This window comes from Spermophilus citellus, assembly GCF_964194105.1.
Source record: "Spermophilus citellus genome assembly, chromosome: 7".
Classification (NCBI taxonomy): Eukaryota; Metazoa; Chordata; class Mammalia; order Rodentia; family Sciuridae; genus Spermophilus; species Spermophilus citellus.
Window position 1 is genome coordinate 33,943,942 of NC_138188.1, and position 21,320 is coordinate 33,965,261.

The following is a 21,320-nucleotide window of genomic DNA, read 5'->3' on the forward strand; positions in this document are numbered from 1 at the left end:
CACTGCTGTCAGCAAAGGCAGCCTCTCTAAGTCCCTGTTACATTAGAAAATAAGAGGACAGATATATGCGTATAAATGTATGTGTGTTTGTGTGTGTGTGAGTGTGTGTGTTGTGTGTGTGTGAATGCGCTCATGTGCATGGGTGTCTCTATAAGGATAAATCAGAAACAGTGGTGTCTTAGGGGAAGGAGATTGGAAGCTTGGAAACAGGCCTGGAATATGGACTTTCTCCTTCCTTCCCCCTCCTCCTCTGTGGTTCTGCTCATGCTAGGCAAATGTTCTACCACTGAACTATGCCCCTAGACCTTTTTATTTTGATGCGAGTTCTTGCTAAATTGCCCCGGCTGGCCTCCAACCTGAGATCCTCCTGCCTCAGCCTCCCGAATAGCTGGGATTACAGGTTTACACCACTGCACCAGGCTTGGACTTACTTTCCACTGTATCCCTTATTCTTGTGTTTAAATTTTTTATAGCGTACCTTTTATCATCTATAACTTAGAAACTAAAAATCAAAAGCCTGTCACCCTCTGAGTGCCCATGTATTGATTATCAGTGTCTTTAAGTGTCTTCACTTACAGTGATTAGTTGCATACCATCTTAGGGGCCTCAGTTTCCCCAAATGTACATGGGGGTGATATGGTAGATAGATTTTACTGACATAGTCCTGTGAAGTGCTTAGAAAAGCACTTGGTTCTCAGCAAACTCTGAGTAAGGGTCACCTGTTACTGAGTTCTATGAATGAAGGACTCTGAGATATTCATCACACTGTGAGTTAATTTGAGGAGATAGAACCACGCAAGAAAGATTAAAAAAAAAAAAAGCATCAGACAAGGAGGCCTGGAAAACTCAGGTCTTCATCTGGATGGGTGTCTGCTCCCAGTCTTTTTTTTTTTTTTTTTTAAAGAGAGAGGAGAGAGAGAGAGAGAGAGAGAGAGAGAGAGAGAGAGAGAGAGAGAGAGAGAGAGAGAGAGAATGAGAATTTTTAATATTTATTTTTTAGTTCTCGGCGGACACAACATCTTTGTTGGTATGTGGTGCTGAGGATCGAACCCGGGCCGCACGCATGCCAGGCGAGCGCGCTACCGCTTGAGCCACATCCCCAGCCCCTGCTCCCAGTCTTGTTCTGCTGTCAAGCCGCTGCCTTCCCTGAAGCGGAGTGAGCTTCAGAATCTGAACTGCTCTGGTGATTTGAGGTTGATAGTTCTGGAAATCTGATTTCAGGACACCTCCTACCTATTTATCACTGGCCCTGAAGTCGTGAAGTCTGTCACCAATGAAGATGTCACCCAGGAGGAGCTTGGTGGCGCCAAGACCCACACCACCATGTCAGGTGAGAGGCCCGAGGATGAGCTTACTATATGAGCAAGTAGCCAGGAAGGGGCACTGCCAAAAGGAATGGTGACAGATTTCTAAAAATGTCATTTCGTTGGCTGGACTTACTTGGGGAGATTGTAGTACAGTGTATTGCCTGCAGACATGGAATGAATACTAGGGTGTTATTAATGCTTTTATATAATTATTTTTGGTGTGGTGCTGGGGATGGAACCCAGGGCCTCACACATGCTGGGCAAGTGCTGTACCACAGAACCACACCCAAGCCCCTGCTTTAATATTCTTTAATTTTTATTCTTTAATTTTAAAACGAATCCTTGGAATGGTGGTCATAAGTAGGTATGATGTATATATGTGCAGTTGAACTTTTAACAAAAAGGTCTGTGACTCCAAAGTTGGAGAATGTCTTAAGGATAGGTAGTGTTTTACCGACTCCCACTGGCCAGGTAGGTCTTAACATGACGGTCATGTTCGTGTGTTCATGAGATTGGTCAGTTCCTCTCTGGGATTACTTAACCACTCATGCCACAGTTAAAATGTGTAAAAGTCTGTGCTTTGGCATTGAAACAAAACATTTTTGTTCCTAAAGAAGGCACAAAACTTTATATGGAGAGCAGGGCATGATTCTGATATCAGTGAAGATGCATTATCTCGGGGCATAATTGGCAGTGGTTTCTTTCTCACTGGGATATAAAATATGTTGAGTCTTGGTGATGTCTTTGGTTTGATAAAATATGCTGTTTACTCTTAATATCAGTGGTATTTAGTGTTTATGGTAGAATATACAGTAGTAAAAATAGAAATTCCATCGACCACAGATAATCACCACTGAGTTTTCTGTGATACCTCTGCCATCTTTTGGGCCTGTGAGTGTGAATACATGATGTACATCCAAGCAGGTGGACGCATGTTCTTTGTTGCCTGTTTTTTCTCTTGATAGCTTAAAGTAATGAAGCTCTGCCCATGACATTGGATTTCCTTTGTAACATGATTTTAGGAGTTTGTAAAAAAATTTTATTTATTTTGGTTGTTGATGGACCTTTATTTTTAAATTTTTTTTAAAGAGAGAGTGAGAGAGGAGAGAGAGAGAGAGAGAGAGAGAGAGAATTTTTAATATTTATTTTTTAGTTCTCGGCGGACACAACATCTTTGTTGGTATGTGGTGCTGAGGATCGAACCCGGGCCACACGCATGCCAGGCGAGCGCACTACCACTTGAGCCACATCCCCAGCCCTGGACCTTTATTTTTTATTTATATGCGGTGCTGAGAATAGAACCCAGTGCCTCACACATTCAAGGCAAGCGTTCTACCACTGAGCCACAACCCCAGCCCCGAGTTTTTTGTGTTTTTTTTTCAGAATAGTATGCGGTAGTCTTTCAGGGCCTGAGCCCCTTTAAAGGTCTGCGTCTCGTGCCTGATCCTGTATCCCCTAAGCAAGGTCCAAAGATGCTCTGTGTATCAGACTCCCATCTTGCTCTTTTTCCTTCCTTCTTGGCATTGGATCACACACTTTCAATAGTTATTTACAATGTGCAGTTAGTTGTGTGTTTGTGTGTATGTATGTGTGTGTGTGTTTCTAAATACATTCAGAGTTGTATAATCATTCCCACAATTTTGGAACATTTTCATCATCCCCAGTACCCCATTACCCCTTGTACCCAATAGCACTCCTACCCTATTGCACCCCACATTCCCTGCCCTAGGCAAAGCAACCATCAGCCCACTTGCTATTAATGTGGGTTTGTCTATTGGGATATGTTATATAAATGGAATCCTACAACATGTAATCTTGTGTGACTTGTGTCTTGCTTAGCATCAGTTGTTTAAGGTTTATCATTTTGTATCATGAATCAATATTTCATTCCTTTGTATGATTGAATAATATTTTAATGAATATTTTTGCAGTATTGGGGATAGAACTTGGGGTCTCATATGTGCTAGGCAAGTGTCTTACCACTGAGCTTCCTTTCTCCTTCCTACTCCAGCCCTACTGTATTTTATTGTCTGTTGATCAGTTAATGGATATTTGGGTCATTTCTACTTTTTCTGCTCTCTTAAGTATACTACTATAAATATTTTTATGTGAATGTATGTTTTCATTTCCCTTTGATACATACCTATAAATAGGATTTCTGGATGAAATGATAACACCATGTTTAACTTTTTGGAGGAACTGCCAGACCGTCCTCCAAAGTGGTTGTACTAATTTACAAATACTTCTTGATTGAAAGAATTTTGTTACATCAAAAATGCTTTTTACTCATTGGGTAGGAAGCATTGTCCTTAGGGGCTGGGAACACATCTGTGGTCAGAACAGCAACAAGTTCTGCCCATGTGGGGCCTGTGTTCTAGTCGAGAAGATAGATAATAACAAACATTAACAATAAGTACATCTGATAGCATGTCAGAAGGTAATATATAATGTGGAAGAGTAGGACAGGGCAAAGGGAATTGGGGTGACTGAAGTTTCAAATGGGGTGGGTAGGGTAGGCCTCACTGTGAGGGCAAGGATTAAACAGTTGGAAGTTCTTTTTGGGTGTCTAGGGAGGAGCATTGCAGGCAGCAGGAAGAGTCAATCAGAGGCCCTGGGGTAGGAGAGTGACTATTCCGTGGACAGCCAGGAGTAGAGACATGACATGATTTGACTTAAAAGCTCCTCCTGGCTGCTGTGTAGACAAGAGACCGTAGGGGCAGCGGTGGAAGCAGAGAGTCTGGTGAGGCCGACCTGAGAGTCCTCGGTCACTTGCTGCACTGCATTCATGACCTTGTTTGCTGCTCTTTATTTCAGAATGCTCTTCAGGAGCAGTGGCTTGATCCCTGGCTAGGGTCAGGTAGTCCCTCTTTCCCCTCTCCATTGTTGAGCACGTCGTGGGCCAGGTAGTGGCCTTGCCAGGGGATGGCAGTGGTGGGATGCCCTCTAAGGGAGCATCCTGCAGGGAACAGGGCAGCAGGTGTGACAGGGAAGGTGTGAAGAGCCCCCCCAACACACAGGGGTGGAAGTGGAGGGTGGGAGGACCGAGAGGAGGGGACGTGAGCACAGACCTGAGTAAGGAAGGTGTGACCCTGCGGAGTGTCACCCTGCGGAGTGTGACTCTGTGGAGTGTGAGGGTAGAGCACAGAACCGTCTGTGTGGGTTGCTGCTCAGTCCAAAGGTCGGAGGTGTGCAGTGTCCATCCTTAGCAGAGGATTCGAGGATAGAGCTGTCATTGTGGTCTACGGCGAGAGCCCCAGAGAGGGCACATGGGCAGGAAGCAGCGTCCAAGCGCCAACTGGTGCCCTGGCCCATTTATCCTCCCTGTTTTCTCAGGTGTGGCTCACAGAGCTTTCGAGAATGACGTCGATGCCCTGTGCAATCTGCGGGAGTTCTTCAATTACCTGCCCCTCAGCAGCCAGGACCAGGCTCCCATCCGCGAGTGCCACGACCCCAGGTGGGTGACAGGCGGTCCCTCCTCTCATTTTTCAGGATGGCTTCCCTTTCTGCCCTGACCGGACCTCCAGGATCGTTGGGCATTCTGGAGCAGGTTGTGGAGTAGGGTCAGTGTGGCTTCTAGATATGGGGATGGTGGTAGCATGTCTGGGTGCAAGAGCAAAGAAAGATGATTTTATGCACATCCCCATTGTGGTAGTTTCTGCTGGATACCTTATAGGGCTGGGGGACCACACATTTTGCTTCCTAAGAGAGATTTGGGTTATCCAAACTCGGAAATGAAAGATTTTTTTTTTTTTTTTTTGTCTTGACATGAAATAAATCAATGCAGAGGGATGCAGACAGCTTGTCCCTCAGGACACTTGCCCGTGCACACTGTTCTTGCCAAAGGCTGGGAGAGTCCTGGAGCGGGCCTGCTCCTGGTGACTTAACAAAGACCTCCTTTCCCTCTTGCTTTTGGGGTCACTGCCTGATGTGGGCACCATATAGACTGCTGCTCCCCTCCTCTGTTCCCGTTTCCTCTCCAGATTAGAACTGCCTGTGCTCACATGGCCTGAACTTCAGTGGTCAGGGTTTAGAGTTGTGTGGAAAGGAAGCCATTTTTAGACACTACCCTAAGGCGTGGACCTGAGCTCCCATCTGTGGGGCCGGGAACAGGCCAGGGGTGACCTGAAATCATGTCACAAAGGCCCCATTGAGGCCAGCGTGTATAGTCCTAGAGGGGAGGGTTGCTCAAGGCCCAGAAACTATAGACATAGCCCTCTTTGTGAATGCGTGTGCGGCTGGCCTTCTTGAAGGGTTGGGGGTCATTTGAAGGTGTTCTGGCCCCATGGCCTGCATTGGTCCAGGGTGGCTGTGTGTGTAGGGGAAAGTGAAGGAGGACTTCTCATCGGGGCCATGCCTAGCACAGAGAAGAGCTCTGAGAGCTGGGCTTGTTGAGCAGGTGGCCTGACCAAGGCCACATCTTGGGGTCACTGTAGCCTCTGGCTGTCCACATGGAACAGGAAGGGCTGAGAGTGATGGAGAGAGGAGGTCTGGGTGGTGGGAGTGGGCTCTGGCTTGGCCTCCCTCCTGGGCCACCTGATGCAGGCAGGAGTCATAGTCTATGTCTCAGTCTATGGGGCTGCTTTTTTTTCTTTATTTCGGTCCTGGGGTTGAACTCAGGCATGTTCTACCCCTGAGATACATTCTCACCACTTTTTATTTTGAGACAGGATCTGACCAAGTTGCCCAGGCTGGCCTTGAGCTTGCATTCCTTCTGCCTTAGTCTCCTGAGTAGCTGGGATCGCAGGCGTGCGCCACCATGCCCAGTATGGTGTAGCTTTGCTTCTTTTGCCTTTTTTTTTTTCCCTGTATTTTTTTAGTTGTTGATGGACCTTTATTTTATTTATTTTTATGTGGTGCTGAGAATCGAACCCAGTGCCTCACACATGCTAGGTAAGCGCTCTACCACTGAGCCACAGCCCAGCCCAGTGGCTTTGCTTCTTAAAGGTGCTCCAGCAGGTCAGCCTTCCCATGGGGAACGGGAACCCTTGATGGTTTCTGCAGAACTCCGACTTTGCTTCTTGCTTTTAATCTTTCAGGATGTTAGATTGGGCTCTCCCTGTCTGTCACTCTGGTGAGCTTTAGTGCCTCACAGTGTCTAGACTGTAGGAGGTACGCAAAAGTTTAAATGAATCACCTTCAGGAGGACAATCTCCAGGGTTGGTATTGGACTCACCAAACCCAGCAGGGACAGAACCAGCCTAGTCCCCACACTGAGCCTCTCCTGTTTCCTTCCCCACCTCCCACCTGCGGAAGGTCACTGGCTGTCTTGACTGTGCGTGCCTCTTTCCTAGTGACCGCCTGGTTCCTGAGCTCGACACCATTGTCCCTTTGGAATCGACCAAAGCCTACGACATGCTGGACATCATCCACTCGGTGAGTGCTGTGCCTCCTGGCTTCCTGCCCTCGCCCAGCCATATCCGCGGTCAATGTGTTTTGGCCGAGTGGGGACGTGTTGGAGCTGGCCTTGGTGTCAGCCGCACAGGGTGGGCACTGAGAGGCCACTGATGGTGTGTTCTGGGAAGAGCTGGTGGCAGTAGACGTCCTGATGGTGCAGATGGACTTGGGGGCTGGAGGTGGAGGAGCCGGATGGGCCAGCTGGCTGGAGTGGGGTGGGGATGGTCCTTGTCATGGAACTTTGTTAGGGACCTTATGCTCAGGCTGCCTTGTCTTTTTAGAGAAAGGGGAGTCTATGGGGTGTCCTGTGATAAGATCAGGATGTGCATGTGGAAGTCTGTGGTGAACGGTACCATTGGTACCTTTTTCTTGGTGTATAGATTTTTGAGTCATTGAGGAAAAGGGACAGCGTCAGGCACATTGGGGGCACTTGTGATGACCATCATCTTCCTCACGTGCATGGCCCTTAGCAGTCCTTGCTGACAAAGGCACATGGGTATCTCTGCAGGCAGCCCATCCCAGGGCCTGGCTCTGATGGCCACATGTTCCTCCTCCTGGCCCTTCCTTTGGGGAGCTCGCAGGGCTCAGCAGCTATGGCCAGACGCAGGTCAGATGGACAGAAAGAAGACACAGGAGACCTAAATACCGTTCATCAGTCGGTAGATCTTATAGATCTAGTTCAGACTTTATAAATCTTATTCTCAAGTACACAGGAAACATTCACAAAAGCTGATCAGAAAGAAAATGTTAAATTCCAGAGAGAAAAAATATCACAACGCTGCTTACAACTAGGAATTTGTGACAGCTAAAAGAAAAGCTGATGTAGGAAATAGAAGCTATAATTACTAGAGAATAGTAACTTTAAGGTATGAATATAAATAGAGCATGAAGGGAACATGAAGAATAGCAATTGAAAAAGAAGAAATTTAGGGGCTGGGCCATGTCTGTAATCCCAACAGCCTGGGAGGCTGAGGCAGGAGGATTGCGAGTTCAAAGCCAACCTCAGCCTTTAGCAAAGTCCTGAACAACTTAGAGACCCTGTCTTTAAACAAAACATAAAAAATGGGCTGGGGATGTGGCTCAGTGGTTAAGTGCCCTTGGGTTCAAGCCGCTGTAGTGGGAGGAAAAAGCAAAAAAAAAAAAAAAAAAAAATTTCAACAACAACAACAAAAAACCCAAGAAATTTAAAAATCATAAGACTAGATGAGTTGAGCAACTTGTTTAGAAAGTAGAGTGTAACAGACTTGGTCCATCACAGGCAGAAAGTGTAAGAGGACTGAACTCCATGGAAGGAAGGAATTCACGAAAAAGTCCTGGGCCCAGTTTCCTGTGAGACCGTCTTTCAGTCCTGGGGTTGAACCCAGCCATGTTCTACCACAGAGGTACATCCCCACCCCTTTTTATTTTGAGACAGGATCTGACTGACCAAGTTGCCCAGGCTGGCCTTGAGCTTGCATTCCTTCTGCCTTAGTCTCCTGAGTAGCTGGGATCACGGGCGTGGAATGACAGACCAGTGGAAGACCCACTTTCTGAGACCTGCATGAACTCCACTGAGGCAACGTTATGTAATTCTTGGAGAGAAGAAAAAGTTAGAAAACCACATTATCTTGTCATCCCAGCAACTTGGGAGCCTGAGGCAGGAGGATGACAATTTAGTAACTTAGGCCCAGTCTCAAAAATTAGAAGGGGTTGGGGATGTAGCTTGGTGATAAAATGGCCCTGGTTCAGTCCTCCAGTGTAACCAGCTGAACAAAAGGAAAACAAACACCCCTCCCTACCAAATCACAAAAACACTTGCCACATTTTTTTTATGAAACAAGCATGACATCATACTAGATTCTGATAAAGAGTACTTAAGGTTTCAGAATATTCCTTTTTACTATTGATATAATACCAAATAAAATATTAGCTAACAAACCCCAGCACCATGTAAAATTATACCCAGGGCTAAGCAAGATTTACTGTAGGAATGCAAAGTTGATTCTAGAAAGTCCAACAATATATTGTATTAATAGGTATTAAGGAGAAAGATCAAGTTTCTCCAGATGCTGAAAAAGTCTTTAAGAAAGTTCAGGGCTGGGGCTGTAGCTCAGTGGTAGAGCGCTTGCTTAGCATGTGTGAGACACGGTTCCATCCCCAGCATCACATAAAAATAGATAAACAAAATAAAGGCATGCTGTCCATTTATGATTACAAAAAAGAAGAAAAATTTAAAAAAAAGTTCAAGTTGGGCACAGTATTTCAGGCCTGTGGTCCCACTTACTTGGGAGGCGGAGTCGGGAGGATTGCAAGTTTGAGACCTGCCTCAGCAATTTAGCCAGATCCTGTCTCAAAATAAAAAAATTAAAAGGAACTGGGGGTGTAGCTCAGTGGTAGAGTGCTTACCTAACATGCTTGAGGTCCTGTGTTCAATTTCCGGCATAAACCCCAACCCTTCCAGTGAATACCCATTCCTGATAAAAATAAGAAAATAAGAATTAATGAATTCTTGCTTGCTTTCTTTTACAAATTTATGCAGTACTGGGGATCAAACTCGGGAACACTCTACCGCTGACCTGTATTCCAACTTTTTTTTTAAAGACAGGGTCTCACTAAGTTGCTGAGACTGGCCTTGAAGTTGCTGAGACTGACCTCAGCATCTTGAGTAGCTGGGATTCCAGGTGTGCTATAGTGCCTGGCTTGAATAATTTTGTGGTATTTTTGGATTGAATCCGGGAGTGCTTTACTACTGAGCTACATTCCCAATCCTTTTATTTTATTTTTGAGGCAAAGTCTCACTAAGTTGCCCAGGCTGGCCTTGAATTTGCTATACTCCTGCCTCAGCCTCCCAGGTTGCTGGGATTACAGTGGGGCTTGAATATTTTCTTTCTTTTTGTGGCAGATTGAACCCAGGGCCTCATGCATGTTAGGCCAGTGCTCTATCACTGAGCCACATCCCTAGCCCTTGAATGCTTTCTTAATATGACAAAATTTGGCATACACTTTTTCAAAAGCAAGCATATTAATAAGGCAAGATAGTTTTTACTGAGAATGGGAGCATGGCACGGGTGCCCATTGAGGAGTCTGTTATTTAATGTTGGACTAGAAATATTAATGCAGCAAGATGAGGAGAATGAGAAGCAAAGCCTTAGAAAGGGAGTTAAGCTGTGTTTGTAGATTAAATATTATGCTAGAAAACTCTAGAGAATTTGTGATTATACTAAGGAACAATAATTGGAGCAGGCTATAAAATTTACATACAGAAATGAAGTCTTCAGAAATTCAAACTTGTAACCACTCATGGTAGTTTCTTTTGCATAGCAGCAGAGAAGATAAAATATTTAGTAATAGTTACAACAGGAAAAGTACAAAAGATATATGGGGCAAATTTTTAAAAAACACTTCTGAAAAATGCAAAAGTAGGCTCAAATAATTGGGGAGAGATCCCTTGTGGGTTGATTATTGGGTTCATATATAAAATGTCAATTCTTCTTCAGTTTGTTTATAAATTTAAAACAATCCTAGGAATTTTTTTATAGAACTAGACAAGTTTGTACATAAATTCATATGGAAAAATGAAAGTATAATAATCATTAGGCATATATTGTAAAGTTACAGGTGGGGAATTTCTGTTTTATATTGTTTTAAGCATTCAGTAGTTAAGACAGTGTGGTCCTAGCACATAAACAGCAGTGGAAGAGAGCAGAAGAACTGGAAATAGACTCAGGAGAGTTTTTGTAGATGATGTATTAAATCTCAAATCCCAGGGGCAGAGATTGACTTTTTTAAGAAATGATACTAGGACAGCTGGGTAACTATTTAGGAAAATATAAAATTAGATCCTTACATACATTACATACAGAAATAAACTGCCAGGTGCTGTGGTGCACGCCTGTAATCCCCGTGACTCCAGAGGCTGAGACAGGAGGATTGCAAGTTTGGGCCAGCCTCAGCAACTGAGCAAGAACCTGTTTCAAAATAAGAAATGAAAAGGACTTGGGGGTGAGGGAACTTTGAATGGGTTGTAGAACTACATAAAAACTGTGAATCCATAGAAGCATTAAAGAAAAGAGTAGTTGAATTCCTCTATAACCTTAGGAGAAGATAAAGATATGCTTTTGAACTGGAGCTCAAATCTGGTTTCAGTAAAAGATTGGTAAAGCTGACTGTGCAGAAATTTAAAATCCTACCGTTAAATTGGTTATGGTGGTGCATGCCTGTAATCTCAGAGACTTGGGAGGCTAAGGCAGGAGGATTGCAAATTCAAAGCCAGCCTCAGCAACTCAGTGAGGCCCTAAGCAACTTAGTGAGACCCTGTCTCAAAATAAAAAGGGCTGGGGATGTGGCTCAGTGGTTAATCATCTTGTGTTCAATGCTGATACCCCCTCCACCAAAAAAAAAAGTCCTGTTCTTTAGAGCAAAAGATTGTAAGCAAAGCTGAAAGGCAGTCAATAAACTGGGAGAAAATATTTGCAACATATATCACAAAATATTAATCTTTGGTAGTTAAAGAACTTTGGTAGATCAATTGAGGGAGTAAAGACCAAAACTGATAGAAAAGTAGGCAAAAAACATGAATAGGTAACTCACAAAAAAGATATAAAATGGACCGTAAGCGTGTAGGAAGACGCTGAACTTCACTAATAATGCTAGAAATACAAATTAAAAGTACATCGAGTTGTTTCTCCTAGGGAGATTGACCAAAAAAAACAGTTTGGAAACATTTCTGTTGGGAAGTCTGTGGGAAGCAGAGACTCATACATGGCTGGTAGGGAAATCCAGTATTATCTAGGCCTAAATAAATAAGCCTTGACCCAGCCTACGCATTTCTAGGAATTTATCCTGTAGATTTGCTTCTCACCATAGGATATTATAGATGTTTGAGTCTACTACCGTTACATTGTCATTTATAATTGCAAGATATGCTAAAAAAGTAAATGTAATTTTCAGAATAATGTACACCACACACAGGAGATTGAGTAAATTTTGGTACATCATACTGTACAGACATGAAAAAGAATGAAGAGGGTATCCAAGTGATTCTAAGATATATTAAGTGAAAAAACCCAATTGTGTAAAGGATTATCAGTGCTATGTTATTTCCATGAAAGCAGAGGAAATAAAAAATACAAATGTAAAAACACAAATCAAAAACTATTAAGAGTAATATCAGAGGGTGTGTGGGAATTGGGTGGGTGAATGAGAAATGACAATGTTAAGATATTAATGTTTTAAAAAATAAAATCAAGCTGGGCGTGGTGGTGCATGCTTGTAATCCCAGCAGCTTGGGAGGCTGAGGTAGGAAGATCGCAAGTTCAAAGCCAGCTTCAGCAACTTGGTGAGGCCCTAAGCAACTAGGTGAGACCCTGTCTCTAAGTCAGATATAAAAATGAGGTGGGGATGTGGCTCAGAGGTTAAGCACCTCTGGATTCAAACCACAGTATCAAAAAAACCTCGAGACCAAATGACAAACTTTCAGATGAAGTAGGAAAATGTGTGAGTTTCATTCAGATGAATAGTTTTTCAACACATATTTTGACTCTATTCATTTGAAGACAAATAGCTATAAAGAAATGTTGAATTGTAGTCTTGGGTTTGTTTTTTATAGTCGTATGGATTAGCAATTTTGAGACATTTTCTCTGTATTTGGGGATTGAATAAATAAGTACATTCTGAGCTAATGGGAGCCAGGTTTCTGCTGTTGGAAAATGAAGTTCATGGTACAAAAATGGGGGAAGCTAGGATGGACTCCGGATGAACTGGACTAGAATTGTATATTAGCACTCATGGCTTTCCATATGTGTGTACACTTAGAAGTGCATGTGAGGGCTCATGTGTGTTTTCTAGTCTGGCTCTGTGGGACCATTAGGAACAACACACACGTTCCTCCAAGTGGAACCTGAGTCCTTTGGAGAAATGGCTGATTGTGTTGCTGGGGCAGGAAAAAAGCCAGACTCATTGAACCTAAAGGTAGATGAGTCCCAAGTATAAGGTAGTGCTCAGATAATGAAGGTGACACCGAGATGACATGTGATGGAGCTCTCACTGGCAAATAGGGGCCATTTGAACATAAAATAATGATCAAAATGATAATCCAGGCTGAGGCTGTAGCTCAGTGGTAGAGCACACTTCCTGGCATGTGTGAGGCACTGGGTTGGATATTAAGCACCACATATAAATACATAAAATAAACATCCATCGACAACCAGAATACATATTTTAAAAAGATGATAATCCACAAGAATCATAATATAAATAAATTGGAAAGGCAAAGATCTTTCTTAAAGCACATGCTGACTGATAAATGGAGGAGAATTGGAAAGGAGAAAGATCACTGTTTGGTAACCGTCACGGCAGTTACTGAGTCAGGCAAGAGTCAGCAATTGGTGTTAAACTAGTAGGTGAAGAACTGGAGTTTTAATGGAAGTTTGATAAAGGACAGGATTTTTACACAGTTTCAGAGTATTTCCCCACAAAATATTAATTACACTAAAAAAATAGAAACATTACAGATGAGAAACCTTGCAGATATCACCACCATTAACTGACGGTTTAACATCATTTACTGCTGGCTAGAGAGAAGGTCACCTCTGTTGTATCTGAATTCAAACATGAAAAAACAACAAACCAACCCAAATAGAAGGCCCACTCTGCAAAATAACTGAGAGGTTATTTTGGCACCTTTAAGATAGCAGGATCACGAAAGACCTAGGAGAAAAACAACTGGAGGAGGACAGAGATAGGACCACCCAGAGTGCCGGTGACCCTGGGTCAGTTTTCACTGTGACAAGGAAGGTTACTGGAACATCTGGCAAAATTTGAATAAGGTCCTGCAATAGAAAATAGCATTGATGTTAATTTCCTGGTTTTGCTATCACCGTAGTTATGTAAAGAGCAGGACCCTATTTTTGGGAGATGGGCTGTGAGGGTAGAGAAGCATCATGTCTAAGAGGAGGGTGAGGAGAGAACAGAGGAGCTTTAGTAAAATGTTAATAAATGAGGAATCTGGGTGAAGGATTCATGAGTGTTTTTTGCAGCGGGTTTTTGTTGCTTGGTGCTGGAGATCTGCTGGGGTCACTGGCACGCTGGGCCGGTGCTCTGCTGCTGAGCTACTGCCAGCTACTGAACTGTTCCTGAAATTTTTATGTAAGTTTGAATGATTTCAAAACCCAAAGGTAAAAACAAATTGTCATGAATAATTCCAGATTCAAATTGTCCAATTTTAGAACCTGTGCAGCAGCCGCACTTAAGGGGCGAGTTTCCCACTCCTCCCCTGGGGTAGGCTGCTGTCCCCCATCCCCGGGGGAAGGGCTGTGTCCTGGTGGAGTGGAGCTATCCAGCTCTGTGACTGGAACAGGAGTATCTTGCTCTGCGTTGCAGCTGCGTCTTGTACTTGTTTCTGTCATTTTGAGCTCAGGAGTAAATTTATTCCTACAGATTGTGGATGAGCGAGAATTTTTTGAAATCATGCCCAATTATGCCAAGAACATCGTTGTTGGCTTTGCGAGAATGAATGGGAGGACCGTTGGAATTGTTGGCAACCAGCCCAAGGTGGCCTCAGGTAGGATGGGAAGGTCTCATAAACCTTGCCAGGGCTACCTGGCCCACGGCATCCTGTCTGCTCTTTCCTCTGACATGTCCTTTCGTGATCAAAAGAAAAACTCAAGTGGTTGTTGTCAAATCAATTTTTCTTTTAAATTTTTATTTTTTTCAGTTCCTCTTTGGATACTAAATATCTTCAATATGGCTCCTTATGTACTTCCCCCTGTGTAAGGGTGTGCAGATGACCCTTCTTCTTAGCTTGCAGGGTCTTTAATTTTTAGAGGCTGGCTTTGTGCCCTGCCATTACATACCCACATCACCCGCTGAACCGTGAGCTCTGAGGGGAGGGGTGTTGGTGTCCAATCCACCACCTTCAACACTGCCCCTGGGTACACAGTACATGACAATGGCATCTTGCTGTGTCTCTTCCACAGCTTTCTAAAGGTGATGGACCCGAGTGACATCCAGGGGATGGGGACTCTTCATGGGTGTGTGCTAGGTGGGGATGGTGGGGTGGGGACTGGGGTACTGCTTTCCTCTTCGCAGTTTCCCTCTTAGTATTTGTTTTTATTTTTGTACTGGGGATTGAACCCAGAGGTGCTCTGCCACTGAGCCCCTCCCCCAGCCCTTTTTGTTTTGAGACAGGGTCTCGCTAAATTGCTGAGGCTGGCCTTGAACTTAGAATTCTCCTGCCTCAACCACCCAGGTAACTGGGATTTTAGGATTTGAATCCCTGTGTTGGAAGAACTTGCCCTCCCTTATTTACCCAGCCTAATCTGTTATTTTTGCCACGGCAGTTTTCCTAGAATGTCATATGGTTGGAATCCTCCAGTATACAGCCCTTTCAATTGGCATCGTTCACTTATTAATGTTTTTAAGGTTTTTCTGATTCATTTTGTGACTTAGTAGCTTCTCCCTTTTAGTGTTGCAGGATATTTCATTATCTGGGTGGCCAAAGTTATTGTGACTTTCCTGAGATTGGTTTCCTTTTTTCTCAAAGTGGACCATGCTGGAGCGACCTGTGCCGTTCAGGGAGAGAAGGCGGGAGTTGCCCAAAGCAAAACGAGCTTCGGCAGCTGCTGGGATGGTCCCTCGGTCCCTCCCTGTACTCACAGGAACAGCTCCTCTGGTTCACCCATCTCCTGACTCTCCTGCAGGTGGCTCTCAGCAAGCTCCTCAGCATGGTAGTGGGGTTCCTTCCGTAGAGAGCCAGGCCTGCCCGAGAAAGCTGGGACTGCTCCCGGGTCCCATCTGGGTCGCCAAATATTGCCAAAAGCTTGGTCCTCAATGCCAATCCAGTAATGAGGACATAGTTTTGAGAAAAAGGAAAAAGAAGGTTTATTCCTTTGCTATCAAGGAGAAACACAGGGGGCTCCTGCCCCAAAGGCTGGGATTCTTCAGATGTTATTTCTTAAAATTATCTCGGTCCCATTTTCTCAGTCTTCTCCTCCTGGTCCTATGCTGTGTAAGTTGGTCCACTTGGTGGTGTCCCTTTAGGTCCCTGAGGCCTGTTCATAAATTTTGTTTTTTTCGCTGCTGCTGCTAAGATATTGTAATTTTAGTTGTTTGATCTTCATATTCCCTGATCTTTCTTCTGCTTGCCCAGATCTTCTGTCGAGCAGGAGAATGGAATGAATTTTTTCATTTTTAGTTATTATACTTTTTTAGCTCCAGAATTTTAGTTTTATTTATAAATATAAATAATTGTATTATTTCTTTTGCTTTCCTGCTTTCTTTCTTTTTTGTTGTTGTTTTGGTACCAGGGATTGAACTCAGGGGCACTTGACCACTGAGCCACATCCTCAGCCCTATTTTGTAATTTTCATTTAGAGACGGGGTCTCTCTGAGTTGCTTAATGCCTCACTTTTGCTGAAGCTGGCTTTGAACTCACAATCCTCCTGCCTCAGTCTCCTGAGGTGCTAGGATTATAGGCATGTGCCACTGCACCCAGCTCTTTCTTTTTTGGGTAATAGGGGTTGAACGTAGGGGTGCCCTATCACTGAGCTGCATCCCCAGCACTTTTTATGTATTTATTTTTTCTGAGACAGGATCTCATTAAGTTGCTGAGGCTGGCCTCAATCTTGTGATTCTCCTGCCTCAGCCTTCTGAGTTGCTGGGATTTCAGGCATGCACCACCGCACCTGTCCCGGATATGAATTCTTTCTAGGTATATGTACCACACGTATTTTTTTCCTGGTCTGTGACTTGTCTATTCATTTTCTTAATGGTGTTTTTTTTTTTTTTTTTGATGCACAGACATTCAGAAAATTGATGAAGTCCTGTTTTTCTGTGTTTTCGTTTCATTCTCTTTATCAGGTTCCATTCCTTTCCCTCATTATCTGCTAGTTTTTAACTGTGAGGGGATATTGCCTTTTGCCAGGTGTTTCTCTGTATTTATTGAGATAGTTGTAGAAAAAAAATTTTCTCCATTATTTAATCGTTTTATTGGTTTTCACGTGTTAAAACCAACCTTGAATTCCTTTGGTAAGCCCTACTTGGTCTTGGTGTGCTACTGGTTATATATTGCTGAGTTCGATTTAGTGATATACTTTACTTAAAAGGTAAGGGTCTTTACTCCTGTATCCAGGAGGGATGTTGGTCTGTGTCCTTCTCTCTCTGGGCCCGACACTATTTCAGCCTTGGGGTTGTGCTGGCCTCAGGGAGTAGGTTGGAAGCTCCCCCAGGGGAGATTCCCTGGCTTGGGCTCTCACTCTGTGCCATTTGTAGATGCCATGCACTCGGTCCTCCTGACTCTGCTTGGGAACATGCTATCCCTGTTTGCAGGCGAAGCTTCCCCTGAGGACACATAGTGTAAATCGTGGAGCCAGAGGCTGATGCTAAGCCCCAGCTGACTCTCCTGGCTGATCACTGCCACTGATGTTCCCACCGGGGCATGCCAAGGCTGTGTCCAGCAAGGGAGCCTCTGAGTTGAGGCTACTCCTTGGCCTTCTTTGGCAAGTGCCAGGCTTGTTCTCTATCCTCCTTGTTTTTCTGGGAGCATGCGGGTTCCTTGGTACCCTTGAGAATGAGACTGTGGAGCCTTCACAGAAACCAGCTCTGGATGGGAGGTGAGGACGTACTGTCTGGGTTGGAACTGGAATTGCCCAGAAGCTCAGCATGGTCTCTCTCTCTCTAGGGTGCTTGGACATTAATTCATCTGTGAAGGGGGCTCGTTTCGTCAGATTCTGTGATGCGTTCAATATTCCCCTCATCACCTTTGTCGACGTCCCTGGCTTTCTTCCTGGTGAGTCGCTGGCAGAGGTTGGGGCCAGGACAAGTGGCTTTGCCCAGTGATGGAGGATCATTTGCACCGTCTCTCAAGGATTCGTGACTTCTGCATATTCTGGCTCCCAGGAGACGGGGTTGTGTGAGGGTAGCTGGGTGTCCCTCTCCGGGGTGCACACCTGTGAGACTCTCCTGTGTGACCCTGACTCTTCCTCATGACCCAGGCACAGCACAGGAGTACGGGGGCATCATCCGGCATGGCGCCAAGCTTCTCTACGCGTTTGCTGAGGCAACTGTGCCCAAAGTCACCGTCATCACCAGGAAGGTGAGGCCTTCGCACTGGAGACGTGACCCCACTTAGCCTCCAGCAGCCTGGCCTGGCACCACCAGGGCTGGCTGCGGTCGTCTTGTGCATCCCTGTGAAGGAGGAGCCTTCCCCCCCCTGCAGCTGGGTCCTTCCAGAGGGAACAGCAGAGGTGGGAGGAGGCCAGGACCAACAGCCTGATTATGAAAGACCCCCTGCCTCGGCCTCCCGGACCCCAGGAGGGCTCTTCTTGTTCTCCATCCCCATGTCACCTGGTTTCCTGGCTCTCTCAGGGTGTGATCTGGTTGTCTCAGGCTCTAATGTTGTGCATTTGGGTCTGTCCTTAGGCCTACGGCGGTGCCTATGATGTCATGAGCTCGAAGCACCTTCTTGGTGACACCAACTATGCCTGGCCCACAGCCGAGATTGCTGTCATGGGAGCCAAGGTGAGGGCCACCAGCTCACCCCTCTCCTGGGCCATGGACTGACTGTACCCTCGGAGCATAGCTGGGACATGTTGGAAAGAGGCTGTGGCCCCTGGATGGGCCAGGACTGGAGGGAGTGGGGCTGAGTCCTTGGCCAGTCTCTTTCCTGGGCCCTTGAGGCCAGTCTGCCTCCATCAGGCACATGCTGGTGTCTTTGGGGCAGGGAGGGCGAGGCAGGTGAGAGGAGGCGAGTGGAACCGGCCAGAGGGGCTTTAAGGATGTGGTAAAAGGGAAGAGAACCGAGTCCCCTGAACTGACCATGGAGAGCTTGGACACCCCAGCCCCCAGGGGGGACCCCAGAGCCCCATCTTTCAGCTCATGAGAAGCTGACCTCAGGTTCTGATCCTGCTGACTTTGGGACAGGTACTTCCTGATGCTTGACCCAGTCCCTGCCCCCTCCTTGTTTTGAAAGAGCTACTGGGTTGAGCCAGATAAACTCCTAGGGTCCCCAGGGGTGGACCGACAGGTGCTGACCTGGAAGCCAGGCCCTTTCCATCTGCAGCTTAGCCTTGCTGTCTGCGCCAGTGTGTGCTCAGGGCTCAGGGTAGCAGAGAAGGAAAATGGCACTTTTAATCCCCTTGATGCAGCGGATGATGAATTTACAGGTTGGAAAGAGGCTGGATATCTTGGCCTCAAAGAACGTTGAGTGGGGGTGGGAGAGGGTGGGATGGGGTTAGGGGCCCAGCCGAGCACCCGGTCCTGTGAATCTTGGGGTCCCGGTGGTTGACCCCAGGCAGGGCCCGTCCCTGTGCTCTGGCCTCTGGAGCTGACACTTCCCTCCAGTGCTCTCTGATTTGCCAAGTTTGCAGCCACACAGTGATGAGTTTACTATCTGCTTGGGTCTGGGACCCTGTGCCAATAAACTGGTCACCCCTCTCCTGACAGGGTGCCGTGGAGATCATCTTCAAAGGGCACGCGGACGTGGATGCTGCCCAGAGAGAGTACATCGAGAAGTTTGCCAACCCCTTCCCTGCCGCAGTGAGAGGTGGGGACGGTAGGGAGGGGCCCGCCCGGTGGCTCACCTGGGGCTCTGTGGTGCAAGGTGGCCTCAGTGTGTGGTGGGCACTGGCTGTTGGACACACTCTGCCCACATGGCCTGTCACCCTTAATGAGCCTCATCCAAACTTCTTTGCATGGGTCCCAAGGGTAGCAGAAGGACGAGGGGGAGCTGCAGGATCCCCTGAAGCCTAGGTTTGGAGGTTGCCAGAGTCACTTTTTTTTTTTTTAAGAATTTTTTTTTTTGCAACATCTTTATTCTATTTATTTAATTTTATGTGGTGCTGAGGATCGAAGCCAGGGCCTCACATGTGCTAGGCAAGCGCTCAGCCATGGAGCTACAGCCCCAGCCTGCCAGAGTCACTTTTGGTGGGAGAAGCAGCAGTTATATTGCAGAAGGACTTGTTTATAGGGAGGGGAGAATTGTAGCCATCTTTGAAAATATAGATATGTTTTCTTAGTTTCATTTCCCATTGAATTCATCTTGGCAGGGTGGAGGCCTTGGAGCAGGCTGGGGAGGGAGTTGGATTTCCTTTTTCTTGCTAAGTGCTCCTAGGCTAGAAATCGGGGACCTGCCAGAAAAACAGGCAAGCCCTGGGGTGCAGGGGAGGGTCACAGGGCCCAGCACCTCCATGCCAGATTGGGCCCTGCTCACATCGTTGGCCCTGGGGATGGTACTGAGGCTGTGCCCAAGGCCTGGGTGGGATGGCATCATGGGGCACCCAGTAATCTCCTTCCTGTCCTTCACCAGGGTTTGTGGATGACATCATCCAGCCCTCCTCTACTCGCGTCCGAATCTGCTGTGACCTGGATGTCTTGGCCAGCAAGAAGGTACAGCGTCCTTGGAGGAAACATGCAAATATTCCATTGTAAACAAATCAAAGTGCTGAGTTACTCTCTGGCCATTTGTAGCCCAGCCCTGCCATATGCATTCACGAAAATCTTGGACTCTAAATACCAGTAATAATTTGAATAGTTAAGTTTATTAAATTCTAAGAATATCTCATTTGTGCCTTACTGTAAAATTATTTGCTTTATTAAAAATCTTGATTGGTATTTTTTTGAGTATCAATTTCATTTTTCATGGCGGAAGTCTGGAAAACCAAGGAAACTGGAAAGAAGACAGGATAGAGTATTACCACCTAGAGCCAGCCGGTCTTCATGTGGCACAAGGGTCTGGGTGTGGTGAGTGCTCCCCAGAGGCTCATGTGCTGGAGTTGGGTTCTCAATGTAGTGATGTTGGGGGGCTGGACCTTTGAGAGGTGGGATCTAGAGGTCCAGCCTCCCAGCGTCACTGAGATGATGTCATTTGAGGGTATGTTGTCAAAGGGATTGTGGGATCTCAGTGTCTCTCTCACTTCCTCTTTGGTGATATGATCTCCTGTCACGGGCTTCAGTTCATGTGACTCAACCAACAGGGACTTCCCCTTCTGTCTCTCTCTCTGTTGCTGTAGGTACAGTAGAATGCACGGGCTTCTCTACCCCTGAGCTGTATTCCCAGCCCTTTTGATTTTTGAGATAGGGTCTCACTATGGTTTCCAGGCTGGCCCTGCACTCGGGATCCTCCTACCTCAGTCTCTTAAGTGGCTGGAATAACAGGCATGTGCTACCATGCCCAGCTTCACCTCTTTTATTGTAAAATTAGCCCACTTTAGGCATTTTGTTGTAGTAATGAAAAACTTATGTAATACTTCTATGTATTTTTCCCCTAAGAATTGATTTTTTTTTAATGTATCGATGAGATAATATGTTTTTAGGGAAACTTACTTCATAGGCTTTGGTTTCCTTACTGGTTTCGATCCTTATCACCACATAAAAATAAATAAAATAAAGGTATTTTGTCCAACTACAACTTAAAAATAAATATTAAAAAATTCAGTCTCTTCATTCCTTCATGCATTGTTGAGGTAAAGTGAGCTGTTGGTGATTGTGGTCTATGTGTCTAGCAGAACGGAAAGTAAGATGTAGTATCCCCTATTGATTTCATTTATTTCCATAAATGTGTTCTCACATTTTTTTTTCTTTTCTTGGTACCAGGGATTGAACTCAGGGGCACTCAACCACTGAGCCACATCCCCGGCCTTATTT

General features: G+C 45.6%; 1 protein-coding gene across 2 annotated transcripts in view; it reads left to right on the forward strand.

Moving 5' to 3' along the window:
• PCCB (propionyl-CoA carboxylase subunit beta) overlaps positions 1–20,288 on the forward strand; it is a 57,380-nt gene extending 37,092 nt beyond the window's left edge. The window contains exons 6-14 of one of the 2 annotated variants that reach the window (XM_081302786.1): positions 1,222–1,330; positions 4,641–4,761; positions 6,599–6,680; positions 14,118–14,241; positions 17,359–17,466; positions 17,672–17,772; positions 18,099–18,197; positions 19,122–19,221; positions 19,984–20,288. In XM_081302786.1, coding sequence (XP_081158912.1) covers positions 1,222–1,330; positions 4,641–4,761; positions 6,599–6,680; positions 14,118–14,241; positions 17,359–17,466; positions 17,672–17,772; positions 18,099–18,197; positions 19,122–19,221; positions 19,984–20,105 — 966 coding nt within the window. In that variant the 3' untranslated portion in view covers positions 20,106–20,288. Of the gene's footprint in view, positions 1–1,221; positions 1,331–4,640; positions 4,762–6,598; positions 6,681–14,117; positions 14,242–17,358; positions 17,467–17,671; positions 17,773–18,098; positions 18,198–19,121; positions 19,222–19,723; positions 19,829–19,983 lie in introns of those variants that run through there. The other variant, XM_081302787.1, reaches the window with a different exon arrangement.
• The last annotated feature ends 1,032 nt before the right edge of the window (positions 20,289–21,320 follow it).